This window comes from Hydractinia symbiolongicarpus, chromosome 9, assembly GCF_029227915.1.
Source record: "Hydractinia symbiolongicarpus strain clone_291-10 chromosome 9, HSymV2.1, whole genome shotgun sequence".
NCBI lineage: Eukaryota > Metazoa > Cnidaria > Hydrozoa > Anthoathecata > Hydractiniidae > Hydractinia > Hydractinia symbiolongicarpus.
In genome coordinates, this window is record NC_079883.1 from 28,155,690 (window position 1) to 28,167,302 (window position 11,613).

The 11,613-nt window shown below is 32.3% G+C and overlaps 1 protein-coding gene across 1 annotated transcript; it reads left to right on the plus strand.

Moving 5' to 3' along the window:
• The first annotated feature begins 229 nt into the window (after window positions 1-229).
• On the plus strand, window positions 230-11,375 carry LOC130657169 (ubiquinone biosynthesis monooxygenase COQ6, mitochondrial-like). Its single transcript, XM_057460134.1, has 11 exons — window positions 230-430; window positions 496-633; window positions 1,923-1,981; window positions 2,939-3,124; window positions 3,199-3,273; window positions 3,812-3,922; window positions 9,238-9,300; window positions 9,611-9,797; window positions 10,009-10,254; window positions 10,690-10,856; window positions 11,255-11,375. Exons 1-11 carry the CDS (start codon window positions 265-267, stop codon window positions 11,282-11,284), a joined length of 1,428 nt encoding a protein of 475 aa, XP_057316117.1. The 5' UTR covers window positions 230-264; the 3' UTR covers window positions 11,285-11,375.
• Window positions 11,376-11,613: the final 238 nt, after the last annotated feature.

An 11,613-nucleotide genomic window follows, 5' to 3' on the forward strand; every position in this document is an offset into this window, starting at 1 on the left:
AGATTAAAGCACAACTTTAATCTGGCATAGGATTTCACAACAATGTAAGCCTCAGCCACAATATCTACCACACCACGGGTACTTGGTTTTTTGCATCACAGAAAAACAGTGCATTGCATATAAATTAATAGGCCTCATTACTAAATCTATTTGTTGACAAATGAAAATAGCTGTCTGTTTTTATATTAACTAATGCAATATTACACCTAGTCATTTCACTCAAGTTATTTAACTTTCAAATTTGATTTCTACAATATATAAGAAATGAACACAGCATCGACAATTCGATGTATATCAAAAAATGGAATTAAAAGTTTATTCTCACCTCTTGTACAAAGAGGTGTAAAAATATCTGCCTACAATGCAAATTATGCTGATGTTGTCATTGCTGGGGGTGGTATGGTTGGAACATCACTGGCTTGTGCGTTAGGTATGTTCAGCAAATTTTTAATTTGTTTTTACATGCCTTTAGTATATTTATGAGTTTTACAATAGGTTGTTCTGCTGCATTCAAAAATCAAAGCATATGTCTTCTTGAAGCTAGTCCAGTTACTGTAAAAAAAGATTGGACCAGTGTCCCATATGAAAACCGTGTTTCTGCCATTACACCAGGATCAAAATCTTTTTTCGAAGGTTAGTGGTTTAACAAAAAAAAATTTATAAGTAGGAAATTGACCAAAGGTCAATTTCCTACTTCTAAATTTTTGTACAGTTTTGAATCTTGTGCATCTATTTTTGTGCATTTAATTTTCATGCATCTAGGTGCTTCAACATTCCAATTTTTGTACATGTTCTATAAAGAAATATTGTGGCATCTTTGCATTAAAATTTCCTAAGCTAAGCTGGTAATCACACAGCCACACACATGCAATTTTTTGCCAGAAATTTATCACTAAAGAATATTTCAAAACAAAAAAAAGAAAGTAAATTAGCCTTTTTAATTTTTTTTAAATACTATTAAACCGTCAATGATTTTCTTAATTACCTGAAGGAAAATATTAAAATAAATGCATTAAAAATTAATTGTGTATCTATATTATAAAACTTGTATATGTTTGTCTGTCACAGGCGAACCTATGGATTTTTTTTAGGGTCACAAGTATCAATAAATATTAATGTTCAGCTCTGAAAGAGCATTTGATAGATTTTTGCGTTTACCATGATAATTTAATTTGCACCAGGTGCATTTACAAAAAAGGTTAAATTAATGTAAATATACAACAAATTTATTGACAATTTATTGGTTCGAATTAGCAGTTCACCATTCGCAATTTGCGAATCGCAATGCCATTTTTGCGAATCACTTTGCGAAGAAAATAATAAATTTGCAAATCAAATATTTTTAAGTGGCTATAGAAATGCTGCTTTAGATCGCATTTTAAGAACTTAAGAACAAAGAACAGCGATAGAAATGCTGTTTTAGGTCGCATTTTAAAAGTTTAAGAACAAAGAATGCCAATAAAAATGCTGTTTTAGGTCGCATTTTAAAAGTTTAAGAACAAAAAATGGCGATAAAAATGCTTTTTTAGATTGGATTTTCAAAGCTTAAGAACAAAGAACAGCGATAGAAAAATGGTAATTGATCTAAGGTGCACTCTCCCCTTACTTAGCAATAACATTATTTTTTGCCAAAATGACACTCGTTTATTTGTTCAAGGCATCTAAATTTTTTGCTGACAACCCCGCTGTGGTGTTAAGAAGATTAAATGTCTCTTACTGTGTGCTCATTAAAGACACAAATTTTGTAGGCAAAATATCAAATTTTATTTTTTTTAAATTTTTTTAACTTGGGTTTAGGAAATGAACCTAATTTTAAAGAAAATTTTGTTTTTCTGATAGAACGCTAATTTCCTCTTCAAGCGATTAAAGTTGCTAACAGTTTTGGCTGTCCAATGCTTGATTTTTAAATGTTTGAATTTCAGGTATTGATGTCTGGGACAAGATCTCTGCTAGAAGATATCATCCATTTCAACATATGCATGTAAGCATATATTGCAAAGACATTTTTTCAGTTGTATTGGGACAGAATTATATGTGTTGCTTTTTTTATGTTTTCCTCAATTTAGGGTTTTTCACACATCAGGTAGAAGTATTTATTGTTTCTTAGAAAAATTTTTAAGCAAGTTTAAATTTCAGCATGAAGTGTATTTGTAATTTGAGCAATAAGTTCTGTTTTTAAAATTTTTTTATGAATATATAAAAAATTTTGGAACAAATAAAGAATGATATTTACAATGTGGATTAAAATATCAAGTATGGAACGCAATCACTTTAAACCTTGCAGCAACACAGATAACCTATAGGGTAACATGATCAAAGGTTTCTAAACAACCTACGTTGGATTTGTATTTATTCCTTGAGAATGTTTATTATGGCAAAGATAAAAAAAAGATAAAGAAACGGGAATTCAATTCTGTCACATATACTAATACTTTAAAGGAGCTATTGATATGCCTTGTATACAAATAAAATATAGCATCCCATTACATTTTATTGCAAATCAAAGTAAAAGTGAGAATATTAACAAAGTACTACCATCCTTTAGTACAAAATATAACAGTCTTAAATTTTTTATTTTATGCTCCCCTTTATTTAATTTGGGGTACTTCTTGTGACTTCAAAATCTTATACTTAGTACTCTGACCTGCATCTTGTTCCAAAAATGATATATTAAAACAATCTCTTTGAACAATTGAAATAGGTCATCTGTTTAAACATAACATGCCATCTTGTTCAAGTAATGGATAGGTTAAATGTGACAGTTAAAACACATCATTTTTAAAGATGAACGTTAGTACCTAAGTCATCAGTCAGGTTTAAAACTTAGTTTAAACTGGTCAGCTCTCATACCAGTTTGATTTTACACCATGACCCAACTGAAATTTTTGTTTTGGTGTTGTTTGTCCAGCAATATTACTTGTCAGAAATGTTCTTGTAGGTGTGGGACAGCAGTTCATCAGGGAGTATATCTGTTGATTCCAAAGATGTTCATGAAGACAACATTGCTTACATAGTTGAAAATTCTGTCATTGTTGAAAGTTTGTTAGAGGCTACACATGAATCAGACAATGTCCAAATCAAATATGAAACAAGAATCAACAATGTTGACTTTCCTGTAGCAGAGGTAAAGTATACCAAGAAAAAAAAGCATAATGTTATAACATTATTTAAAAGAAAACAATTCTATGTTTTCTTCAGGCAGGTAATTCATACACTGAGGATTTGGTAACTGTTCACCTAGAAAACGGAGATAAGATTCAGACCAAGTTACTGGTAAGCATTAAGAATATTTATAAAAATAAGAAAAAGCTTGTCCGTTCTTACTGCATTTTGTGTGTCCTGTTACTGCGGTCAACATTTGGCGTAACAGACAGATGTATTCGGCTATTATGATTTAGATACTAAAAATGTGCAAAACTAATATGGGTCAAGTGCCAATTAAGCATGAGCATCAACTTCACATTGACTATGAATAATGTTCTTTGGGTTCATTATACCCCATACGAAATATCAACATGTTGTTATTACCTTAAAATGAAGAAGCATAGACTTCTGTTAAACTTGAATGAGAACAAAGGACGCACACACACTTCTTTAGGTATAAAATAGAAACAACAGATCATAGATTTAAAAAAGTAAGAGAATATAGTTATGAAACATTTCAGTGCTTTTGATCTTGTCCTTCCAAAAAATAAATTAATAGTCATTTTAACCCGTGTGGTCCTTTGGTGTGCTTTTGTGCATGCATGTACAAAAATATGCAGTTTTGTAAACGTTTTTTCCTATATATGGGAATGTTGCTTTTATTTAGATTGGTGCAGATGGGTTTAATTCATTCGTTCGGGGATCTGCTCAGATGCAAACCTGCGATTATGATTATAATCAGTCTGCTGTTGTTGCAACATTAAAAATATCATCAAAAGTAAGTGATTTAACAACAAGAAGCCCAGGGGCTTGAAGATTTCCGCCATTAGCCTAAAGCACTTTAAAATTTGAAGTAGACCTTAAAAACGGAGAACCATGGGGTAAACAAAAATCATTGGGTATTCTCAATTATTATTGTAACTAACCTGCAATGTTAAATACAACTCAATAAATAAATAAAATTTTTTACATAGGTATATAAAGTATAATTCTGGAAATTCCAAAACACAAAGGTTGCTATGTATAAACTTAACAATTCCAATATATAAACTTCTGAACGAACTCGATTTGAGTGATGAAGTAGTTTATTGTTTATTTATTCAGCAATAAATACATATCAGCATTTGAATATTTCAGTATTTAGGCCTTCAGTATTTAGGCCTTCAAAATTTACTCTCTTGTTAAATTTTATTTTTAAAATGCCAATGGTGCATGGTTTGATAACAGCTGATCTAAAAAAGAAAGTATGTTTTAAAGACAATTAATTCTGATATATATCACAACCAAATCTTGGTAGAGGTTAGGGGAAATAGCAAAGCACGGTTTTTTTGTTATGTGGTGACATTTGTAAAGAGTGAGCCAATGAATTTTTAGGATTTACGTACAGGGCACTTTGGTTACACTCATAAGTGCAAGAAATGCACACATAAAGTTTGGTACTTATTACAAAAATACCACTGGTTTTGTTTACAAAAGAAAACATCCTCGACGTTGTTTGATGTTGTTCTCACAGGTAGCTTAGCTACCCTATTCGGTGATTCGGTTTGACTTCATAACAAATTTAGGTCAAGAGAGTGCAGAGCTAGACATATTTTGGAGCTTTAAGAACAATGTTAGAAAGTTTGAGCAAAGATAATTTTTTGGAGCAAAATCTAGATAGCTAAGCATCATTTCCAGACAGATTTTTATTGTGGTTACCTTTCGTTAGCTAATTATTCTTCCATTTCCACATTTTTTAGCATTCTTCCCACTACAAACTAGGTTAGGCCATTTTTAAAATTTTGCAGGGTGAAAACCACCCTGCAAAATTTTAAAAATGGCAGATGTAGCACAAAAGTGATTCGTCAATTAAGCCAAATGTCAATCATCACTACGGCAACAAAGCTGAACCGAATCCCTGAATAGCTAGATTAAGGATTAAACTAGCATTTATTACTTAATACTCAGTTAAATAGGTGAAGTTTAAATATTAAACTTTTTCGCTATAGCTAGCTAGACTAAGTATGAAAGGACAAGGCTGATATTTTTAGCTGGGTTAAAAGTCAAAACTTAGAGGAAAATTACATCACAGTTTTTAAAATTATATTACACATACTACAGAGCGTCTGCGGGAAAATTCATTGTTTATCAAGTTACCCCATATGGGTAATATGCAAGATTTCTTCATAAAAACCTCAGAAACCTTTTCAAGTGGATTACTTTTAAATTAACAAAAATTGAAAATTTTTAAGATAAACTTTTGCGATTTTGTCATTTATTAGTTTTTCTCGCTGGAAATTTTTAAGGTATAAAACCCATGTCGCACAGTAACTTTTTCGTCATTATCATAATGTCATATACATAAGCTATGCAACAACTTTTGCAGGAAAATAAAAACACATAAAGAGAAAAAGGTTGTTATAAAAATATTATAAATTAATTTCAAACTGATTAGTCCCTGCAGCCATTTTGGTGTCAGCGGTATGAAAAACTATGCTAAAACTATACCAAGTAAAAGTCCTATTACTTCAGTAAAAATTGAAATAATGACTTGAAACTTAATATTATATGTTCTTAGACCAGTTTGATGAAATGAACCCAAAAAATTTTTTTGTTACTATCATAGTTTTTGAGTTCTTGAATTTAGCCATTTTTGGAGACGCCGATAAACTGTTTTTGACAGCATATCATTTTGTCAAGCCATGTGTACAGAAAACATTCAAAGTGATTCTCAGGATTTAAAATAATTCAAACAGATATTATGTGTCCCAGGTTTAGGACCAAATACCTTATCCAGCTCAGAGAAAGTGGGAATGAGCTTCTAAAGCACAGTGCCAAATACATAATCTAAATTTTATGCCGTATAAATACAAAGTGGTTAGAAGTTATTTTTTTGTCCACCTTGATCTGCAACACGTTTACTTGCACTAATCGCTCAGCCTGGTGCCACTCACAATTAATTTTTGAATATCTACAGGAACTTTTATGTAAAATGAAAAATGCTAAACAACTGTATTTGCTTTGCAGAAGTAACAATAGGCTTCATCATAAGTCCTGTGAATGTTGATTTATGAAAAATGTATTATACCTTTAATGCTATAAGCGCTCCACTGGATTTGTAACACATTACACTAAGTGTCCTCCGTGTGACACAGTTTACCCTTTAAGTCTTAACCTGGACAGAGACTTTGAGTCTTCTAGCTCAAAGCGAATATTACTTCTGGCTATACTTTTTAAAATTTTGTTATTTCATAAAAGAAACCTGAAAATCCACAAAAATTTATTTATGAAAAATAGGTTTCTGTTCGATAAAAGAAACCTGAACATTTGTAGAAATTTATTTATGAAATGTAGGTTTCAGTTTGTTGTGACAACATATTTAACCAACATGCAATGCCTTGCATTACCTATAACTAGCTCTATATACTCAAGTCTTGACTGCACTGTTATGGGAGGTCCAAATTGCTAGCAGGTAGCTATCTTTATTTAAAATAACAGAATGCCTTGAAAATTCTTTTGTGTAGCTAGCTACATAAAAATAATATATTTAGCTCTTGTACTTTATCACTTAATTATTTAATAACAAATGTGCCCCTGGAGTGCTGGCATAGTACTAGTTAGATATAGCTTAAAATCACAAAATAAATATTATCCAGATGTGACCATCTCTCATCATCAGACATCAGAAAGGCGTTTCTGTTCTTTACATCTCATTGTGGGGTACCTCAAATTCTTGTAAATCCAATGAAAAAAAATTACTTAAGACTTCCTCTTCTTTCCCTTGCACCACTCATGGCATTTCTTAGCATGTCTTCAGTTCGAAGCCACAATTCCTTAGCTTCCAACTGCGTCTCGTTCACAAGTTTCAGCGCTAGCCAATATGATGGACAACGTCGGGGAACCCTGGGTAATTTTGAAAAAATGTGGTTCTCCCTTACGATGATTTTTTCTGCTGACATAAGCATATTTTGAGTGCCACACCTTCGTATATATAGGAGTTAATTATCTTTAAAAATGAGAAACAGGAATACAATTATATCATAAACTGCATGAAAACCAGGTTGTTTAATTATTATCCTATTAACTTTTCTTTGCCTGTTTGATTTGAAAAGGGAATTTAAGATACAAATCAATGCCAAGATACACAAGGTATATCATATATATGTATATAAATTTATTCAAGCTGGCTGTTGATCTTTGTTAAATAAGTAACATACACGGTTTTTTTTATAAGAAACCTAAGCATTTGGTTGACCCTGGAGTTCTTTAAATTTGCGATAATTTGAACCTGAAATGTTTTTCTAATTTTTCTTATTTGAGCGTAAAAAGTTTCTTAAAAAAATCTTTTATTTACAATGCTTTTTTCAAGTATGGGCTATGGTTTGGAGATTTTCTCAGCCTGCTCAAGTTTCTTAAAATTTTGGCTTTCTAAGGTTTCTTATAGACTGGTTTCTTTAGAGAAAAAACGTGTATTAAGCAGGTCATACGTGATTTTGAAACCTGTGGACAATACAGGATTTATTTTGTTAAAATTGATTTATTGAATTTAACAAATTTGATCCCTTTTTTTCCTTTTTTGATTCAAATTCTAAATTTGAATTTCTTTCAGGGAGTCGGATTAGTTGCAATTTTTTTATTTTGTGGAAACTTAATGGCCAATGTTTTGTTTGACAAATCCAAAAAGTTGAACATATCTAATCTGAAATTTCAAATTGACAAATTGAATTCAAAAAAGGTAAACTCACAAATAAAAAACTTGCAGATTTGATAAATCGATGGTCCTTTTATGAGATTTTTAAAAATCAAGTCTTTTCTAAGAAATCTTAGAAAAATATTTTGTGATACTTGGGGTGAGTTCAAAAAAAATTTTCAAGCGAACTAGGCACTCAAGAAGAACTGGTATATAAATAGCCAGTAACAGAATAGCTTAGTGGTTATAGCTCTAACATTTTGTGGGATTCGATTCCCCTTGGCGCGATTTCTCTCAGGGGAATAGGGGAGAAGGCACAGTATGTGGGCTGTTAGATGTTGCAGGGAGTTGTCTGGTAGAGCACAGACCCTAATGGGGTCTGCGTAGCTTAAAAGAGCATTAAATACTCTAGGAATCCCCATCTCAGCCATGGCCCTCCTGGAAATAATAGACAGGGTATATCCCTTGATAGTTGTGAGGCTAGCCATATAAAATATACAGATCGTCTAGTTATCTATGCAGAAAAATTGTATATACAGTATGTATAGTATAATTAGCCGCTTATACAACTACTTATACAATAGATATTTTTTTTACTTCTATTTATCCAATTATCCTGCATCGCCTAACTATACATTCTGTTACTGGCTACTCATCAGTTCACCCTGACTGTTCGGTGGAAGCAACAATAAACCTTTGTCACGTTTCGACAACTTTTCTGCAGAAGGCATAAAAAAATCCTGTGTGAATATATATCTTTTTATCTGATAGAAGTTAGCCTCTTTTTTCCCATAAGAACAGAAATTGGGTGTCCACATGGAAATATTATGCAAAGCAGGAGAAAGATTTTTTGTTACTGGCTCTTTAAGAAAAAAAGGCACTCTAATCAAAGCACTATTTTATTTAGGTAGCTAGCTGGAAAGCTAAGTAACTTCACGACTATAAAAATTGAGATTAGCCAGCCAGCACACTTTTTTGACTTACCTATATATAAAATATTCTTACCTGATAAAATACGAATTTAAAGAATAGCTTCTATTAGGGTTTAGCTTCTCAGCTACATCAATAAAGCTACATTGTACGAACAACCATACCAACAAGAGACAAACAACAAAATTTTAGTCATGGCCGTACACAGAATGTTCTGGCCACACAAAGAGTACACAAATTCTGTTGAAATTGGTCATTAAATTGGCAAAGATTAAAATGAAGCATCTTCATTGGCTTTCGCGAAAATAGAAATTTTCTCGAGATTTTTGTCTGGACACAAACTTAGCAGCGTCCAGGCTCTGGTCTGTCCTCATGTATCTCTCTATCTCCCCAGGCGATTTTAAAGATTCCACCTTCGCCGGCGGAAATCAAAAAGTATAAAACATATAAATGAATGTGAACAGTGATTTATTTTATTTCATGTTATGACCTAGGATACAAAGAATCAAACTGCTTGGCAAAGATTTCTTCAAAATGGTCCAATTGCTCTTTTACCAGTAAGTCGTTTTTGAATGGCATGTTCAAGGTTTCAAATATCTTAAGCAACTGTAAAGTAACGTTTTATTCTTTAAAAATAAAACAGTACAAGCCTCATTAATTATGAAAACAGGTTCTTAAATGATCCTTCATTATTATGTTGTTGCTATATTTTAATCAATGTCAATGTTTTAGTCAATGGCCCATGGAAATGGTCCTTTTGGTGCCGCATTTTCTGTGTCTCACTACTTGCGGTACCATTTTGCACGACAGACGTGTACGGGTATTATAAAATAGATCTTTGTTCCAGCTATTTGTATTTCTGTGCAGATAGATGATAACTACAACAGTTTGGTTTGGTCAACTTCCAAAGAGCATGCAAAGCTGCTAATGAATCTCTCAGAGGATGAATTTGTAGAGAGTATAAACAATGTAATTCAATCTTCACACGAAACAAATACTCTCGTTGATACCGTTGCCAGTTATGCAAAATATTTAATCACTACCATTCAGCCAGGTATACTTGTTTTCATGGCATCATCATGTTTTTATGTATTTTCTTACATACCAGTTTTAAGTGCGGTTTTTGGTAAACAATTCTTGTAAAATAAAGTAATATTGTTCCAACTCCCTCTCTGTGTTTCTGAAATGTTTTTAATTTATGCTCTGTAAACTATAAAAAAAGAAGAGAGATGTATTTCAGTGAATTTCATTTATTCAAAACACAGGTCGATACGCTTCTAATTTTCTTGTTTCACCACCTATCGTTACTGAATTGCAAGATAAAAGTCGTGGGATGTTTCCACTGGGTTTAAAACATTCAACACATTACGTAAAATCGAGATTAGCTCTTGTTGGAGATGCAGCTCATCGAATTCATCCAATGGCAGGACAAGGTGTCAACCTTGGGTTTGGTGATGTTAGGTGCTTAACACAATTGTTAGAAACTGCTGTAGATCATGGTGAAGATATAGGTGAAATGTTTGCTTTTAATTTTGCTGATTAGGTTATGTTACGTTTTTATTTATGTTACGTTTAATTTATTTTAAAGGAAGGAAAACCCTGGAATAAACAGAAGGATTAAAGAAAAACTTTTAATTTTTGGTAGCTTGATGCTCTTGGAGATTTAAATAATTTACTGAAATCCAATTGCAATTGACTTCAAACTCAGCTAAAAATTGGTCAATTGTAAGTTTTTGAAAACAACCAGTAATTTTTAAATTTAAGTAAATTGAAAGCGATCAAACTGTTCTCCAACATTTTGAAGGACTTACAAACAAAACATAACGTCAAGATCTTTTGCCACCACTGGGCAATGCAAACGTCTTCGTTATAGACAAATGGTTAAGTGTTTTTGATTCTATGGATGAGTGGCGATACTGGATTTTATCTTGAAACATCTCTTTCAGGAGCTTTGGAGACGCTTCTTCCTTATGAAACCGAAAGACAAAGGCGTGTCATCCCAATCATCTCTGCTATTAACGCTCTAAATAGTTTATTTTCGTCAACGTCGACTCCAGTCATATTGGCCAGAGGTTTAGGATTGCAAGCTGCCGATGTTATGTCACCTATTAAGGTAAGTAATTTGTATGTGTTATGTTCAAAGAAGACTCAAGTCAAAGCCTTATATTTTCAGCATTTTGATAAAGGTATAATTTTCAGAACTATATGAATTCTGTATGAACTTGAACCAGGTAAAGCTGTGTTTTAGTTTTTATTAAGAAATAACCTTTAAAGATTATATCTACTAAGATTTCAGCTTTTTAAACTAGGAATTTAAATTTATTGCTCGGTTTTGTGTAAAACAGTGCAAGATGTTTCAATAATCTCGTGCTTATATATGTTTACAATGCTTTCTTCGTGTTTTCTTTTCTAAGTCTAATTTTTTGCATATCTGTAATGTTTAAAACTGCAAGTTAACAAAATCCTTTTGCCGCTATTTTGTTTACAACTAACTGACCTTGGTTTTTTTAGGATCGAATAGTGAAGTACGCAATGAATTAAGCATCAAGCATTAAATTTCTTACCTGCAGAGAAAAAGGCTCGAGCTGTTTGTAAATACTTAAATTTTAAATACATATTTTTGTCTGTGTCATTAACTGAGTCTTAATTCAGTATGTCCTTTCGTGCGCGGCACGAAATCCCCCCCAAAATGGGCTTTAGCAAAATACTGAGATTTCCTGCTATGACCGTTTGGCAAAATTCAGTTCTGTTTATTTTAGAAAGAATTTTTTATCCACAAGTAAATTCTTTTACATATTGCAAACGTGGGTGACCCAGTCTGCAGGCGAAACAACCTCTACGTGTCACCGACTATGGTGATTTGGTCAACC